The 19,268-nt window shown below is 45.1% G+C and overlaps 1 protein-coding gene across 1 annotated transcript; it reads left to right on the top strand.

Annotated features, from left to right (window-relative positions):
- Positions 1-6,116: 6,116 nt before the first annotated feature.
- GPR75 (G protein-coupled receptor 75) lies at positions 6,117-10,692 on the top strand. The gene is made up of 2 exons (XM_034764384.1): positions 6,117-6,295; positions 7,081-10,692. The coding sequence occupies exon 2, from the start codon at positions 7,175-7,177 to the stop codon at positions 8,825-8,827; it is 1,653 nt and encodes a 550-aa protein (XP_034620275.1). The 5' UTR covers positions 6,117-6,295; positions 7,081-7,174; the 3' UTR covers positions 8,828-10,692.
- Positions 10,693-19,268: the final 8,576 nt, after the last annotated feature.

The raw sequence follows: 19,268 nt of genomic DNA, 5'->3' as shown, positions 1-19,268 counted from the left end.
TGTAATAACCTCCAGACTCCCAGTTTGAGAACCCCTGCTCTACACTCTCCTCCTCCTGCTGCCCATCCCATGCCTTCTGCTTGCATGCTGCTGCCACTACAACTGCTAGCAACAGGTTGCTTCCCTACCCAGCTTTCCCCTATCAGTCCCAGCTTTGCTTCTCTTCCCAGTTCAGAGGTGCTGGACAATTTGTATAGGGAAGGTGCTGAGAGCCATTGAGCCAAATTGTAAACTCTGTATATGAAGGAAACCACTTCAAGCCACAGGGTTCAGCAGCACCCCAGCATTCCTAGTTCCAGTACCTATGTCCCAGCTCTGCGGCTACAGCCGCTAGCCAGCTGCTCCAGCTCACACTCTGCCTCTGATTAGCTGGCATCCTCCTGAGCCTGCTGCCCTCTGACCCCTGGCTGTTATTTCTTTTTCCTGTTCACCTGTATTATGGAGCCCTCCGCTGGCTGGAGATTGAACACAGTAAAATACAGCACTTTCCATGCCTTTCCCTCCAACTCAGCCTGGCTGGAGGGAAGGTATCCAGTAGGTTCATTCCTATAGGCCAGGGGTGGCCAACCTGAGCCTGAGAAGGAGCTAGAATTTACCAATGTACATTGCCAAAGAGCCCCAGTAATACAAGAGCAGCCCCCCATCAGCTCCCACCCCTTCCTGCTCCCAGCACCTCCCGCCCCCGGCAGCCCCACCGATCAGCGCCTCCTCCTCCCTCCCCGCACCTCCTGATCAGCTGTTTTGTGGCATGCAGGAGGCTTGGGGGGGCAGGGGAGGAGCGAGAGCACTGCAGGCTCAGGGGAGGGGGTGGGAAGGGGTGGAGTGGGGGCAGGACCTGTGGCAGAGCTGGGCGTTGAGCAGTGAGCACCTCCTGGCACATTGGAAAGTTGGTGCCTGTAGCTCCAGCCCGCGAGTTGGTGCCTATACAAGGAGCTGCACATTAACTTCTGAAGAGCCGCATGTGGCTCTGGAGCCATAGGTTGGCCACCCCAGCTATAGGCTAAAACCCCAAACATGCAGCAGAGCCTCATCCTGGGCAGACACTTTGGGTATGTCTGCACTGCAGAAGAGGCAGGGCCGGCTCTAGGCACCAGCAAACCAAGCAGCAGCAGCAGCACATCGTGCACTGGGGGTGCCCTGGGGCCGCTGCGGTTCGCGCCACCAGCCACGGGGGAGCAGCGCCCGCACCTTGTGGCTGGGCCAGGTGGGCTCCGAGCAGGGGACACTCTGGCAGGGGTCCGCCCCACAGGACGCACAGGGTGACTGCCCCAGCAGCGCCACAGCTGGGGCTGGGCGAAGCGGCCCGAGCCGCCCAGGGGCTGCAGCAGGGTGGCCAGAAGCAGCAGCAGCAGCGGGGCCATAGAGGGCAGGGCGCTGCCGTGCAGAGCCCGCATCCCGCTCTCTGGCGCTCCGCTCCCTCTGGGGCTGCCCTGCCCCAGCTCCTCAGCCCCCTGCCGGGGCGGTCCCCCCGGCTCTGCCCTCCTGGGCCATGTCCTGGAGGCGGGAGCCCCGGCTGGAGGGACCCTGGGCTGAGGCATGGCCCGGGAGCCCCACTGCTTATCCCAACCCTGCCAGCGCCGGACCGGCTGGAGGCGAGCGGGGAGTGGGTGGAGTCAGCACTGGTGGGGGAAGCCCAGGGCTGGGGCGGCAGGGGGTGCGGGTCAGGTGGGGTGGAGAGCCCAGGGCTGGTGCGGGTGGGGTGGGAGGGAAAGCCCAGCGCTGGGGCGGCAGGGGGTGCGGGTGGGAGGGGAGGAAGAGAGAGCCCAGGGCTGGGGTGGCAGGGGGTGCGGGTGGGTGAGTGCACTGGTAGAGGGTGGGGGGCAGCCAAAAATTTTTTGGCTTGGGGCAGCAAAAGACCTAGAGCCGGCCCTGAGAAGAGGTGCATTCTTAACTCAGGTTAGCTAACTTGCGTTCAAATAGCAGCAAGGACACAGCAACTCAGCTTTTAACTCAGGTTAGCAGCTGCCCCATTGGGTTTAACTTGAGCTGCTAAACTGAGTTAAAAGCTGAGTTGCTGTGTCTTCACTGCTATTTTAACCCAACTCAGCTAACACAGGTTAAGACCAAACCTTTTTCTGCAGACATACCCCTAAAAGCCCCTTTTGCAGTGACACACCCACCCTAGCAGATGCCAGTTGTACTAATATGTATGTATCTTTTCATCCTTGCAAACGATACCTGTACCCCCCATAACCGAAGCCTGACCCCAGATGTACAGTACCTTCCCTCTTAACTTGTGTCTATTTAGTTTTAAACATTCACTTTAATAAAATTTTTAAATCTGTTCCTAACAGGTCTTTTCCCCCTTTCCATTTGTAGCACAAGCCAAGGCAACAGAGTATTTGATTCTTGGTGTGCCACCGAGTTGTTGGGACATGGTAGCTATATCAAGACTAGGAAGCTGCCCAGTGCTGAAACCAGGTGTCAAGGTTCACTATTGCCACGCCCAAGAGATCACAAATTATGAGTTGGACCCCAAACAGTCATGAGATTGGACCCCAAATTTATGAGTTATTTTTAAATTACTATATTGTGGGTTTTTTGGTCTGTCTTGATTTTTGAACAACTCCTGCCCATCCCATGTGTGAGAGACAATTAGTGCTGCCCACAGTGCCAGATATATTGGGTAAGGGGATTTTGGCCTCTGCTGACAGAGCTCTCACCCCAACCCTGCCCAGCCTCACCTCTGCTCTGCCTAGGGTTCTTCCTCTTCCTCTCCGGGTCTGGGGGAGGGGCTGCAAGTTGGGTCCCATCTCCCCTTTCCAGGATGGGGGGGGGACCCCCCTGGGGCTCCTCACCCCCTGTGCCTCTCCCCAGAGGGATGGAGAGGGGGGGGAGCAAATGCACCATCCCATCCTTATTGCTCCCCGGGAGGGGGGGGGGGGGGGGGGGGGAGCAGGAGGAAATGGAGCTGCCCTGAGCTGCCAGACTCTTTTGCTCCCTTCTTCCCCCTCCCCATCCCTTTGTGAATGGCTTCAAGTGGCTTTAGGGATGGGGAAGGGGGAGCGACTGCTCTGCCTTCAGCAACTCTGATTTTCCCAGGCGGCAGGCAAGTGGAATGGGCAGCCACTCAGGCTCAGATTTGCTAGAGGGCTGGAGTGTCTTGCCTCATCACAAGACTAGCCCAGTTCTAAGAAAAATCCCATCATTCTGGAAAAAAAAAATCACCCGAGTTGGCAACACTGTGAAGACACTTTTGTCCTGGCTACGCTAGGGCTGAATCTATATGACAAAATTCAGACTGGAGCTCTTCACTGGTTTGTAGCAGCAGTAGAATCCATAGTGTCATCGGGCCCATTTTTAACACTATGGTATCTAGAGCTGCAGGATTACATGACAGCGTGCTTCCAATGGTAGCAGGCAACCTACACTAGCACTCTCACTGTTATTATTATTTTATTTTGTATTACAGTAGTGCCTAGGATTCCCAATCCAGGGTTAGGGCCCCTTGTTGCTTGGCTGCTGTACAGCCATGTAACAAGGAAACAGTGTCAGCACGCAGAGCTCACTATCCACAGGACAGGCATGCTTTTCCCCAAAATTGCCAGTCTGGAGGCAGCCATAGGGTCTAGCATAGTCATGGCTTGTATGTGGATAAGAGAGTCCTGCTGTGACTCTGACACAGTGTGTGGCTCTAAGACTTTGTAGCGTTTTATGCTTTGCCATGTCACCAGCAGTGTGTGTGCGTGTTGCTGTCACACACTGTGTGGTCTGGAGATGTATTTTGCGCTGCATCCGAGGGTGCTAAAAGAGTTGGCGGGTGAGATTGCAGAGCCATTAGCCATTATTTTTGAAAACTCATGGCGATCGGGGGAGGTCCCAGATGACTGGAAAAAGGCTAATGTAGTGCCCATCTTTAAAAAAGGGAAGGAGGAGGATCCGGGGAACTACAGGCCAGTCAGCCTCACCTCAGTCCCTGGAAAAATCATGGAGCAGGTCCTCAAGGAATCTATTATGAAACATTTAGAGGAGAGGAAAGTGATCAGGAACAGTCAGCATGGATTCACGAAGGGGAAGTCGTGCCTGACTAACCTAATTGCCTTCTATGATGAGATAACTGGCTCTGTGGATGAGGGGAAAGCAGTGGATGTGTTATTTCTTGACTTTAGCAAAGCTTTTGATACGGTCTCCCACAGTATTCTTGCCACCAAGTTAAAGAAGTATGGGCTGGATGAATGGACTGTAAGGTGGATAGAAAGCTGGCTAGATCGTCGGGCTCAACGGGTAGTGATCAATGGCTCCATGTCTAGTTGGCAGCCGGTTTCAAGTGGAGTGCCCCAAGGGTCGGTCCTGGGGCCGGTTTTGTTTAATATCTTTATTAATGATCTGGAGGATGGTGTGGACTGCACTCTCAGCAAGTTTGCAGATGACACTAAACTAGGAGGCGTGGTAGATACACTAGAGGGTAGGGATCGGATACAGAGGGACCTAGACAAATTAGGCATTGGGCAGAAAAAAACCTGATGAGGTTCAACAAGGACAAGTGCAGAGTCCTGCACTTAGGACGGAAGAATCCCATGCACTGCTACAGACTAGGGACCGAATGGCTAGGTAGCAGTTCTGCTGAAAAGGACCTAGGGGTCACAGTGGACGAGAAGCTGGATATGAGTCAACAGTGTGCTCTTGTTGCCAAGAAGGCTAACGGCATTTTGGGCTGTATAAGTAGGGGCATTGCCAGCAGATCGAGGAACGTGATCGTTCCCCTTTATTCGACATTGGTGAGGCCTCATCTGGAATACTGTGTCCAGTTTTGGGCCCCACACTACAAGAAGGATGTGGAAAAATTGGAAAGAGTCCAGCGGAGGGCAACAAAAATGATTAGGGGTCTGGAGCACATGACTTATGAGGAGAGGCTGAGAGAACTGGGATTGTTTAGTCTCCAGAAGAGAAGAATGAGGGGGGATTTGATAGCAGCCTTCAACTACCTGAAGGGGGGTTCCAAAGAGGATGGAGCTCGGCTGTTCTCAGTGGTGGCAGATGACAGAACAAGGAGCAATGGTCTCAAGTTGCAGTGGGGGAGGTCCAGGTTGGATATCAGGAAAAACTATTTCACTAGGAGGGTGGTGAAACACTGGAATGCGTTACCTAGGGAGGTGGTGGAGTCTCCTTCCTTGGAGGTTTTTAAGGCCCGGCTTGACAAAGCCCTGGCTGGGATGATTTAGCTGGGAATTGGTCCTGCTTTGAGCAGGGGGTTGGACTAGATGACCTCTTGAGGTCCCTTCCAACTCTGATATTCTATGATTTGTTGTGTTTGTGTGTGTGGTAGCAGTGCTTCTTCTGTGTTACTATTTGTATGTTGTGCTGCTGTGTGTGGTAGTTTTGTGTGATGATGATGCTTCTCTCATGTTTGTGTGTAATTGTGTGTTGTATGGTTATGTTACAGTGTCTTGTGACAGTGCCTCTCTCTTGTATTACTGGGTTGCAGGGCTGTGTTGTGGGGTGATGGGGCTGTATGTGGTTGTCTTTCTGTATACGGCAGTGTACGTCTGTGTGGCTCTGTGAGGCTGGGTTGCTGCATTTGTAGATGTGTGTGTGGTTGACACACACTGGGTGTACCAGTGTGTGCTGTGGTGTTGCAATGTGTGGTTGTGTTGCAAAGTGTGCAGTGTTGTGGTGCAGTATGCATATGTGCAGGTACAGTTGTGGGGTGCAGTATGCATGCATGTATGCACACACAGTTGTGTTGCAGTGTGTGTGCAATGGTGGTGCAGCATATAGTGATGGTGCACTATGCATGTGGTAGTGTGCAGTGTGTGATGCAGTATATGGTGATGGTGCAGTATGTGTGTTGCAGCATGTGTGCGCATGCCGTGGGGGTGCAGTGTATAGTTGTGGTACAGTGTGCATCGCAATGTGTGGTGGTGTTGCACTGTGCAGGTGTGTTACAATGTGTGGTGCAGTGCGGTGCAGAGTGTAGTGGGGTGCAGTGGCAGTGTGTATTGCAGTGTGCTGTGGGGGTACTACAGTGTGTGCATTACAGTGTGTGTTGGGGTGAAGTGTGGGGTTGTGGTGCGGTGGGGATGCAGTATGTGATTGTGGTGCAGTAGTGCATTGCAGTGTGCGGTGGGGATGCAGTGTGAGCGTGCCCTGGGGTGCAGCGCGCGGCCGAGCTCTGGCTGCAGGTGGCAGTGAGGGGATTGATCCGCTCCCGCACGTCGGCGATGATTTCAGCAGCCGCCTGTCCCCCAGCCCAGCCGGGGAAGGCTCCCGCCCCGCTCTCGCCAGAGAGCCGGACCGCCCGGGGCCAGGCCGGCGCCGCCGCAGCAGCCGGGGCAGAGCCGCCGCAAGCAGCGAGGTAAGGGGGCTCCGCGGGGGCGGGCGCTAACCGGCCCCGAGTCCCAGCGCCTGGCTGCCCGGATGGCGGCGCCCGTGGGGCCGCAGACGGGCTCCGCTGGGGGAGGGGGGGTTCACATCTGGGAGGAGAAAACAACTGGGCAGGGGGGGCGCACACAGCGGTGCTCGGCACCTGCGGAGGAGGGAGCGCCGGGGCCGGCAGGGAGGCTGCGGTGCCGGGCGCGCCAGGGGCCCTGCGTGCATCCTGCCGGCTGCTCCTGCCTGGCCCCGGTTGGGGAGTCCGGGGCCACCCGCCAGGAGACGGCCGCGCCGCCCTCTCCCCCGGACCCGGCGCCCCCCTAGGCTCAGCGACTCCCTTTCCCGGGGGGGAGGGCAAGCGGGGCAGCGCTGCCCCTGCCCCAGCGGCTCCGGGTCTGTACCCGCGCTGCGGGAGCGGGGCTGTATTTGTGGTGCTGTGGGGTGGGCATGGCCCTGTTCACCAGGGAGCCTGTAGGGTGGGGGGAGGGGCCGGCTCTGACTGGGGCCTTTGCCTTCTTTTACCGGGCGGGGAAGGTCTGCCCTGCGTGCAGGGACTGGGGTCTGTCTCTGGCCCTGGGCCCCTCTCTGTAAATGCCTTATTGACTGGGAGGGCTCCTGTACTTTAGGGAAAGCCCTGCCTCAGCTCCTAGGGGATGAGGTGTGTGTCCTGTTAGGTCCCTCTCATTCCTAACATCTGTGATTCAGTGACTCATGCTCTTTTGTGGGCTAATCTCTGTGCTCTGACTTTTTTTTTCTTTGGCTGTACAGGCTTCATCCACCATGGACTCACCTTGCCCCAAACCTCTGAGTTGAGGCACTGGACTCCCCTTTTGGGGGTGGCAGTGTGTTTATTTTTGTGAAGATGAACCTGACAGACAGGCTGCAGGACTGGGACGACCAAAAGCGCCTAGATCCTTTCAACACCTCGCTACAGCCACTGCACTCTCTCAGTGGGAATTCCACCTCTTCCTCTTTCCAGGGGGATCTCCAGGAGATCATCCACACAGCCACGCTGGTCACCTGCACCTTTCTACTAGCCATCATCTTCTGCCTGGGGTCCTATGGCAACCTCATTGTCTTCTTGTCCTTCTTCGACCCAGCCTTCAGGAAATTCAGGACTAACTTTGACTTTATGATCCTCAACTTGTCCTTCTGCGACCTCTTCATTTGTGGGGTAACTGCTCCCATGTTTGCCTTTGTCCTGTTTTTCAACTCTGTGAATGGTGTTCCTGATGCTTTCTGCTTCACTTTCCACCTCACCAGCTCTGGCTTCATCATCATGTCTCTCAAGACAGTGGCTGTGATTGCCCTGCACCGGCTGCGGATGGTGCTGGGGAAGCAGCCCAACCGAACTGCCTCCTTCCCTTGCACTCTACTGCTCACCTTGCTCTTGTGGGCCACCAGCTTCACCCTGGCTACCTTGGCCACCCTGAGAACCCGCAAATCCCGCCTCTGCCTCCCCATGTCCAGCCTGATCAGTGGCGAAGGGAAGATCATCCTCTACTTGTATGTCAGTGATTTCATTTGCTGTGTAGCTGTGGTCTCAGTCTCCTATATCATGATAGCCCAGGCATTGAGGAGAAATGCCCAAGTGAGGAAATGTCCCCCCATCATCACAGTAGATGCCTCCAGACCCCAGCCTTTCATTGGACCTCCTGCTTCAGGAGGGGTGGATGGGGTGCAGTGTGCTGTGCCTGCTTTGTACATGAACCAGAACTACAACAAGTTGCAGCATGTTCAGACCCATGGCTACAGTAAGAATCTCAGCCAGCTGCCAGCTCCAGCAGCCACCAGACTCCAACTGGTGTCTGCAGTCAATTTGTCCACAGCTAAAGACTCCAAAGCAGTGGTGACATGTGTGGTCATTGTCCTCTCTGTCTTAGTTTGCTGTCTCCCCCTGGGGATCTTCTTGGTGCAGGATGTGCTGTCCAGTAATGGTGGTTTCATCCTCTACCAGTTCGAGTTGTGTGGATTTACTCTCATTTTTTTCAAATCTGGATTAAATCCTTTTATATATTCACGGAACAGTGCTGGACTTAGGAGGAGAGTCCTTTGGTGTCTCCAATATTTAGCCTTTGGTTTTTTCTGCTGCAAGCAGAAGACAAGGCTTCGAGCCATGGGCAAAGGGAGCTTGGAAGTCAACAGAAACAAGTCATCCCATCATGAAACCAATTCGGCATACATGTTGTCTCCAAAACCTCAGAAAAAGTTTGTGGATCAAGCTTGTGGTCCTAGTCATTCTAAGGAAAGTGTGTTGAGTCCCAAGGCTTCTGTTGGACATCAGCACTATGCACAGAGCAGCTCAACCCCCATGAATACCCGCATTGAACCTTATTACAGCATCTATAACAGCAGCCCTTCCCAGGAAGTGAGCACCCCAAATAGCTTACAGCCAGTAAAGTCTACTTTTGGATTTGCCAAATCCTATATTGCCATGCATTATCATACCACTAATGACTTGGTGCGAGATTATGACAGCACTTCAGCTAAACAGATTCCTGTCCCCTCTGTTTAACTCGGAGGATGATGTCAGAGAAACTTGTCCACACTTCATCTGGTTGTCTGTCTCCTCTTGTTTGTTTTTATTCATGATTATTCTAAACTCAAAGGTATAGTATTATATCTGATTTTGTTATACAGTTGCCAATTTATAAATTATTATTATTGTTAATATTCAGTTTATTTAGAGTTGAACTAAGCAGTAGAATACTGTTTCCACGATATTTTCTTGAAATTGTATGATTTTCCATTAATAAAAAGGGCATCTTTTAGATTTGTACTTGGAATAGTTATATTAGGGTGTTTTTGTTACTAAATTTTATGCTGAACACTGTAAGTGTTGAAAGTGTAGGTTTAATTACATCATGTGGCAAAGTATGTAAAGAAAACAGATTTTGCCAACATTATGGTTTGTTATATATTTGCTGTATTTTTAAGAACGTAGAAAACCATGTTTCCAGTGAATTGGGTGGATGCTTAAGGATTTATCTTGATAATTTAAGTATAAAGTTTGTTTTACTGCAGGAGTTGAAAGAATGAATAATATTCCTATAGCAAGTGCCAGACTGAGTAAATTTTTCTATGGTTCTAATGTGAAATCCTGGCTCTATTGAAGTCAATGGAAAATTCTCACTGACTTCAGTGGGATCAGGATTTCACTCCTGGTTAGTTATAAATGGCAGTATATCACTATCTATTAGGAAAGACCCTTGCAAGAGGCATTGTGCCTTGTTATATGGTAATCTTAATTTTTGTTATACCTTGATTGTAGACATTGGTGTCATATAATACCATTTTAGTGGTATATGGAGAAATGATTTTCAACTGATAAAAGTTAACTTGCAATGCCTAAATTATAAGTTTCACTTGAGGATACAAATGACTATTGCAATATCACCGTGCTGGCATTTATTGCTAATGCAATAGCCTATGTAATTTTCTACCTTACAAACTGTTACCTGAGGAGCAGTGTTGTTGTTTGTTTTTTGTCTATGACTTTATATATTTGGCAGATTAAAATCTGACATAGCCATCAAATGCGGGTAGAAATTACTAATATCTGGAAAAAACAGATTTACCAAGTAATCATAATATTACTACTCTTTTTTCAGATTTTCTTATCTACTAAAACATTTTAAAACAGTCTAGTGATGAATTATTTACCTTAAAGTCAGATTATTTGTCTACTTCTGCATTTTATCTACAGCCCTACATAAGCAACAAAATATAGAAGTTAAATAATTTTATAATGCTGATAATTAGTTTTATTGTATTATGTGTTGTAGAAATCCCTATTGAAACAGAATGGTTTTAGTTTTAAAATAAAGTTTTTGCTATTAAATCTGCAGCCAAAATTTTCAGATTGGTGTTCTTAACGTCAGTCACTTAAATAAGTGGTCTGTATTTCAAAAGTGCTGAACACTCTGAACTCCTATAGACTTCAGCAGGAGCTCTGAAATAATTAATCCACTTACAAGTTTAGGTGCCTCATTTTAGCCACCCAAATTTGAAAAAGTTGGCATCTTTAATTAACAAAATTACATTGTTCGGTTCCAGGGAAATGATTTGTTATTTAGAAATAGAAAAACATCCTTTCATAGTAATGTGAATTGTTTTAGCTGGCTTTTTTAGAAACTAAACTATTTTCCAGTGTTTCTTTTGAAGAATGTCACTTTAATGAACAATTTTCTTAGTTTAAAGAAAATAAAGTGTAATAATCAGTAATTTAAACATGACAATTTCTTGCAGTAAGCAATCTAAACAAATGTAAAGTTGAAATAATTTCAATGGTTCTTTTCTCCCTACCCAGATATTTTTCTCTGTGAATGAATAACACGGTCCTCGCTAAAGTGATGATAAAATATAACTAACTAAAATGTCTCATGTTTGTTTGTTTTTTTCTGTCTTTGGATTACTCCTTAGCATGATGCCCCATAATTTTTTGAGGTGGATATGATGTTATGAACTTGATCCTGCAGCTCTCACTCAGACACCACACTGATTGCACTAAATGAAAGCTTTACTTGAGAAAGGACATTAGTACTGGGCCCTGACTCTGAGAAATGGATGTAGGATTGGGTCCTATATGTACTTAACTTGCACATCTCCTGTTCTGCATTCCTGGTACATCCAAACCTCCCTCTGAAGTCAGTGAGAGTTTTGGGTGTGCAAGAATTGTTAGATCAGGTTTTAAGGTGGTTTATTTGTTTATGCTCCACAAATTATGTATTTGCTTTGAATCATGTGAGCTCCATAACATGATTAAGGGTTATGATCACTTTGCTCATAAAAGTAAATGTATTCAATATTTGTGTGATGAGTAAAGTGAGAAAGGGATTGAAATCTTTTCAAAATGTTTTATAATGTTTTTTCTTACGTTAACTGCTGATGTAACTTTGTATTCCTAATATTTTTAAATGTTTGCAGTATCAGATAATAAAATGTAGCATTTCTGAACTTTTAATTGGAATAAGAACACTGTCCAATTTGAGTTGTCCTACATAATATTAAATAACAAAGCATTTTGTGGAGCTGTATGGATGTGGTAAATAGAAAATATATTACGTTGCTGTAATTTCATTGAAGTGATTCCTTAATTTAAGTATCAGGAGTCATTAGAAGATCACAAAATAAGAAGATCTCTAGTAATCTTATTTATTTGTACTATAGTAGTAGCTAACTGGCCCCATCAAATCAGGACACCATTATGCTGGACACTGTACACAGAATAAAACTTGCTTACTTCATAAAAGTGGCAGTCTAACTGAGACAAGATGCAACATGTGAATGGTTAGGGGTGGGCCACTCATATTAAGAGATTGAAAAGAATGGAGATGAATAAGAGAGGACATGATTAAAGTATATAAAATACTGAATGGTTTAGAGAAGGTAGATCTGGAGCTATTGTTCTCCCTGTCTGCTAACACAAGAAGATGAAACTGAAAGGTGGCATGTCCTTTTATTATAACACAGAATTAGACTGGAGAACTCATAGCTGCATAATGTCATTGAGGCCAAGACTCTACCAAGATTCAGAGAGGGATAGCTCAGTGGTTTGAGCATTGGCCTGCTAAACCCAGGGTTGTGAGTTCAATCCTTGGGGGGGCCACTTGGGCATCTGGGGCAAAATCAGTACTTGGTCCTGCTAGTGAAAGCAGGGGGCTGGACTTGATGACCTTTCAAGGTCCCTTCCAGTTCTAGCAGATGGGATATCTCCATTAATTTCTATTTATATGGGTAATAAGAATACCCAGAGTTATAATTGTTAATGCCAAGAAATTTTGGAAGGGATATAAAACTTCCTGCTTTGGGGTTTAAAACATTTTCTGATTTAGGGATAGAATGAGACCTTCATGGGGGGCAGATTATCCTTACTGTGGGGTTACTTCACCTTTCTCTGTTGCATCTGATGCTGATTATTGTTTGAGAAGGGATACTCTGTAACAAATATATAGGAGAACGGAGGAGGAGAACAATAATATTAATCAGATATGTGCACAGCCAGATGATTTTCAGTCAATTAATTTATTTTATAAACTATAAAATAAATCCTTACTGGTCATCTACCTAGTGGTTATAATTTAACAATTTCTCATAGACTGCATGGTAAAAATAGATCTAGAGAGGAGACCATCAGGGAGCCAAAATAACATGGCTGTCTGAAGCCTGAGCTTTGAGGGGATAGCAAAGCAATTTGCCTCCATCAGCCCCCACACTCCCAAACCTACTAAACTCCCCACAAAAACAGACCATACAGTTGCAGAGGATGGATTTTCCAAGGAATTCTGAAGATTTAAAAAGATAACTCACTAAGAAGTCTGTTTCTGGCTCACAGCATGGAGAAATCTCTCAGACTGCAAGTGAACTCATGGCAGCCAAATTAGACAGAAATGCCAGAGCTGAAGAAAATCAAATGGCAACCAAAACAGGCATTCTGGAGATGATCTCTGAGTTTAAGGCATGAGAGATGATCTGACGATCAAGCTTCTTGCAATAAAGAAGGAAGTTGCTAACTTGGAAGAGCGAGTCACTGGCCTAAGGGTATGTCTATACTACCTGCTGAATCGGCGGGCAGTGTTCGATCCAGCAGGGGTCGATTTATCGCGTCTAGTCTAGATGCAACAAATCAACCCCCGAGCGCTCTCCTGTCAATGCCTCTACTCCATCACCATGAGAGGTGCAGGCAGAATCAACAGGGGAGCGGCAGCAGTCAACTCACCGCAGTGAAGACACCGCAGTGAAGACACCGCGATGAGTAGGTCTAAGCACGTTGACTTCAGCTACGATATTCAGATAGCTGAAGTTGCGTAACTTAGTTCGATTCCTCCCCCCTCCCTCCCCCCAGGTGTAGACCAGGCCTAAGAAAAGCAAGTGAGAGAGAAACAGAGCTACAGAACCACATGGCACTGAGAGAGCAGAGAGGGAGAGACACAGCTTAAATTGGACAATATGGAAAACAGATCAAGAAGGAACAACATCAGAATTAAGGGTCTGCCTGAAAACGCTGAAGGAGGAAACCCAATCTGTTATGTAAAAACTTTAATTGTAGAGTTGTTACATCTAAGCTCTCTGGGAGAGGTAAAAGTGGAGAGAACACACAGGGCACTGCTCCCCCTGCCTGGGCTTCATAATAATAATAAAAAACTCAGAGACCTAATTGTGAAATTAGCAACAGAAAAATTTAATTATGAAAAAAGCCAGAGAGCATTCAGAGTTCATACTCAAAGGCTATAAACTGCACATTTTCCATGATCTCTCTGCCCTAACCTTAAAAAATTGAAGAGAGCTAGAGGAAATTACAGCAATGCTGAGGAGGGTAGATAACTGCTAGAAATGGGGATTCCCGTTTAAATTTCCATTCATCTTCCAAAATCAGCATTATACAGTAAGAAACTTTAAACAAGGAAAAAATACAACTCAGTTGCTTATGATAGTAATCAAAATCTCAGACATACAAGAAATCTCTCCAGAGGTAGTAACTAGAGATAAGCTACTGAAAAACTCTTGGGAAATGTGAAACCCAGGAAAAAGAAGAAATGAAAAGAAAAGACAAAAGACTTTAGATACCATAATGGCAATGGCAGAAGTGAAGGTGAATAAGGGAAATCAGATACCTGAGGAGTAATCTAAAGCTAACCAGAAGGGACTTCTCAGGAGTCACCAGGATTGAACAGCTGAACAGTAACTATGTTATTGTTATCAAGAAAATAGTATGACATTTGCTTAATTTGGGATGATCAATAATATCTGTTTTCTCTTAGCCTAATGGTTTAACAAAGCATAGTCATTTGGGGACTGTTTTATATGTTAAAGTGGTATTTCATTTGTGGATTTAGAGTAAAGGGAATGCAGGAGAGGGGAGGGCACTGAGGAGGCGGGGGGGGTTAATACAAGAAATAGATGGAGATTTACAAACAGAAACAAAGCTATATTCAGGCACACAATCATGAATGCGACATAATTAGAAACAAAAGGTTCATAGACTTGTAGGACTGGAAGGGACCTTGAGAGATCTTCTAGTCCAGTCCCCTGCACTCAAGTTAGGCCTAAGTATTATCTAGACCAACCCTGAGAACTATTTGTCTAATCTGCTCTTAAAAATATTCAATGATGGAGATTCCACCACCTCCCTAGGCAATTTATTCTAATGCTTAACTACGCTGACAGGAAGTTTTTCCTAATGTCCAACCTAAACCTATCTTGCTGCAATTTAAGCCCATTGCTTTTGTCCTATCCTCGGCGGTTAAGAAGAACATTTTTTTGCCCTCCTCCTTTTAACAACCTTTTATGTATTTGAAAACTGTTATCATGTCCCCCCTCAGTCTTCTCTTCTCCAGACTAAACAAATCCAATGTTTTCAATCTTCCCCCATAAGTCATGTTTTCTACATCTTTAATTATTTTTGTTGCTCTTCTCTGGACTTCCTCCAATTTCTTTCCTGAAATGTGGTCCCCAGAACTGAACGCAATACTCCAGTTGAGGCCTTATGAGTGTGTAGTAGAGTGGAAGAATTATTTCTTGTGTCTTGCTTACAACGCTCCTGTTAATACATCCCAGAAGGATGTTCGCTTTTTTTGCAACAGTGTTACACTTTTGACTCATTTAGCTTGTGATACACTATGACCTCCCAGATCCCTTTATGCAGTATTCCTTCCTAGGCATCATTTCCCATTTTGCATGTGTGCAACTGATTTGATCCTTCCTAAGTGAAGTACTTTGCATTTGTCCTTATTAAATTTTATCCTATTTACTTCAGACCATTTCTCCAGTTTATCCAGATCATTTTGAATTTTAATCCTATCCTCCAAAGCACTTGCAACCCCTCCCAGCTTGGTATCGTCCGCAAACTTTATAAGTGTACTCTCTATGCCATTATTTAAATCATTGATGAAGATATTGAACAGAACAGGACCCAGAACTGATCCCTGTGGGACCCCACTCAATATGCCCTTCCAGCTTGACTGTGAACCACTGATAACTATTCTCTGAGAACGGTTTTCCAACCAGTTATGCACCCACCATATAGTAGCTCCATCTAAGTTGTATTTCCCTAGTTTGTTTATGAGAAGGTCATGTGAGACAGTATCAAAAGCTTTATTAAAGTCATGATATACCACGTCTATCACTTCCTCCCCTCCCCCATCCACAAGGCTTGTTACCCTGTCAAAGAAAGCTATTAAGTTCCCATGGAACAGCTAAAGAATCACAGTAATTTCAAATTTTTCAGTAAGCTAAATAGTTACTCTCAATGGCTCTTCCTTTTAAAGTAAGGTCTTTGAATGTGAAAGGGCTAAATAACTGGAAAAATAGCCTTGGTAGAATTTTAAAAAAATCCACCCTCAAACTATTTTACGTCAAGAAACTCATTTTCAGGAAGGGCAGATTACAGGTGTTAAAGGTAATTGATTTCAACAGATATTTTTTGGTTCAGCAAAAGAAAAGAGGAGTGGGCAGATTTGCTAAACACATACCTTTTCAGATTAAAAATCAATTTAAGAATAAGCAAGGATGATTTATATTGTTGAAGGGTACAATTAGGAGCTATACTAACAGCCCTGGTGGGACTTAGGGTTAGTAGTAACAATGGGTATTAAGTACGCTTCCAACTCAAAGCAAAAAACTTGTTTTAAGGATATTTTTAAAACACTGGAAAGTTTCTGGATTTAAGTAAATTATGCCAAATCTGAAATACTAGCTATAAATTTGCCAGATGCTGAAAAGTCACTCCTCCAGAAAACGTTTGGATACAAACGGGCAACAAATTCTATGAGGTACCTGGGAATTCAAATTACAAACAACATAGAATTTAAATATCTATGATTTAAAAATCTACGATTTAAATATCAAACCACACTTCAGCAAATGGAAAAAGATCTGGAGTGCTTGGGAAGTATATAATTTCTTAGTTGGGAAGACTAGTTACAGTCAAAGTGAACATTGTGCCAAGGATCTCTTGTTTCAAAATCTTTCTGTGAGTTATCCTAGATAAAACACTAGTGGGAATACAGAGCATGTTGTTTGAATATATATGGCATACAAAAAGAACAAGAGTGAGTGCAGATACTTTGTATAGACCTATTAAGCAGGGTGAACTAAGGGTATGTCTATACTACCCGCCAGATCGGCGGGCAGCGATCGACCCAGTGGGGGTCGATTTATCGCGTCTAGTCTAGAGACGATAAATCGACCCTGAGCACTCTCTCGTCATCTCCTATACTCCACTGCCACGAGAGGCACAGGCAGAGTCAACGGGGGAATGGCAGCAGTCGACTCACCGCAGTGAAGACACCGTGGTGAGTAGATCTAAGTACGTTGACTTCAGCTACATTATTCACGTAGCTGAAATTGCGTTACTTAGATCAATTCCCCACTTCCACCCTAGTGTAGATCAGGCCTAAGTATTCTAGGGTACTATTAAGCCAGCCAGCTCAAAGTAGTAGTGAATTGGGGGTGCTCTAACCCAGCCAACCACTGGGCCTTTATTGAATAAGAAAATTGCAGCAGTGTAAACACTTCAAGGCTACTACCGTGGATTAACAAAAAAAAACAAAAACAAACAAAAAAAAACGCATGCCCTCCAGAAATGTATACACCTCCTTTAGCAAATGCTACTCTGTAGGTTTGGGATAGGACTAGAGATAATGTACATTTTTTCCCCCTCACCAATGACACCCATTGCAAATAATCCAGATCTTAACCCATATTATGAACTAGAAAGCTTCAAAGGTTGGGAGAGCCATGGAATACACACAGTTGGCCAGCAATTCAGTAAAGAAATTGTCTAACTTATTTAGAGATCAAAACTAAGTTTAACTGACACACTCTTTCCTGGTACCAGTACTTTCAGGTCAGACATTGTTTCTCAACTTTCTAGAAAACCTGTTTTATATTAAAAGCTAACTTTAATAGAAGCTATGTGTATTGTCAGTTAGGAGACAAAAATGATAACTAATTGATATCAATCTTTGTACACAACTCTCCTAACAAACAAAAAAAAGTCCATGTATGAAACTCTGGGAAAAGGATGTGACTCGACAGATTACGCCAGAGGAATGGGCTTTCATGTGGAAAAAAGGACCGGCAACCTCAGTCTGTAGCACAATAAAAGAAAATGTTTTTAAGATACTACATCAATGGTACCTCACGTCAGTCAGGTTTAAAAATATAAATAGATTGAATGGGACTAAATGCTGGAGAAATTGCGGTGAAAGAGGAGATTTTATGCATGTATAGTGGATTTGTCCAGTCATTAGAGAGTATTGGGATGCAGTTAGTAACCAAATATCACAAACTGTTGGATATTTATTACCAAATGGTCCTTTGGTAATCCTTTTAGGGCTCCTGAGTAGAAATGGTCACATAAGAGGAAATGTAGAATTAATTTCCCATCTGCTAATAGCTGCTCAGCTATTGGTAAAGAAAAACAGCAGTTGGTTCCTCTTCTTCCTCTAACCCTATTGTCTCCTTAGACTGTGAGCTCTAAGGGGTAGGGCCCATCCCTACTTGATTGAAAAGAACCTAGTACCATAAATAAATCACTAACAATAATAGTTTGAGCAGGGTATTTTATGCATGAGATGGCATGGAAGAAAGCACAAAGGAGCTTGTGGGAGTAATGGACAAAATCAGTGGTGACAGCCAGATGACCTATGCTTATTTACATGAGCATAATTATAGTTTATAATTTTTAAAAAGGTTATGATATTGCAGCAATTTTTGCAGGTCTTGACTTCCAGTGGTAACGATTAATTTCTTCACCCACTAGGATGATTGATGCAATAGTCTCTCTCTGTATATATTTTTCATTTCTGCACTATAAAAGCTTACATGTCATCTAATTATTGGATTCAGAGTAGCAGTCGTGCCTGTTCTTTTTTTGCTAATTATTGGAAATACTGTACGTACATGAGGTCAAGAAGTTATTAGCGAGGGCTTGTCATTTCAGCGCTATGTGTGGCCTCTTTACAGTAGAACTAAGATAGCAATTTCTAAACTGAAAATCACAGGTCTGAAGGTCCTGGGTTCTCTACCCATCGATGAAAGTGACGTCTGTATGCATGTTGAGGTGGAATCTTTACAAAGACAGAGCAAGAGAAACTATGAGAAAATCCATAGGTTCAGTGAAAGCCACAAACAGTATTGAGTGTTTAAATACATGCACATCTATCTAGCTTGGAGACTTTGACCTAAGAACCAAACCTAAGATTTAAATCTAAAGCCATTGAAGACTGACACAGCCCAGCACGTTAAGTGCAGTGAAGTGTAAACTGCAGCAGAGAGGGAGCTATATGAACAGCCCTGGTAGGACTTAGTTATTTAATCTGGCTGCAGTTTTATATCCAACTTGCTTTCCTGGACAGAGAGAGAATGTAGTGTCGTAATGGGATAGACTGGGTATGTGTAAACAGATAGCCCTAAGGTAGGAAATCCAGATGGGGAGAAGAGGAGATGCTATTCTTGGAAGCCTGGGCACAGTCAAATCTATGTAGCCACAGAATATTTCTGATTAATCAAACAGATTTTAATTAAGGCAGAATGTATTTAATTATAACTTTGCTAGCTAATACGATTGAAAATAAGTCACTCCATGTTCTTGCCCAAAGAACATTTTGGTTGAAATCTTCAGCTGAGAGGAGTTTAGCAAATAGCTATTATAAATGTTAGAAAATGGACAATTTCCAAAGCTGGGAATGTATAGCTCATAATTGTGAAAATTACTTATGTAAATATAATTTCCTTTTAAAATCTCAGAACTCTAAAGCTAATGGTTCAAATCCAGCTCAGAGGTAAGAAGGAGCAACTGCCATTGAGTCAATGCACCTGCTCATAACTCACACCAGGCTAAATTTGGCTGGTTGTATTCACTTGCTCGTTAATACATAAGGTTACTATTTCTGCTCTTGGATAACTCAGAATTACTCCTGATTTTATACTGTTGGTAGTGATTGGAGAATCAT

This window comes from Trachemys scripta, chromosome 3 (assembly GCF_013100865.1).
Source record: "Trachemys scripta elegans isolate TJP31775 chromosome 3, CAS_Tse_1.0, whole genome shotgun sequence".
Lineage (NCBI taxonomy): Eukaryota > Metazoa > Chordata > Testudines > Emydidae > Trachemys > Trachemys scripta.
The sequence above is the reverse complement of the archived record's forward strand: the minus strand, read 5'-3'. Positions and strand labels throughout refer to the sequence as shown.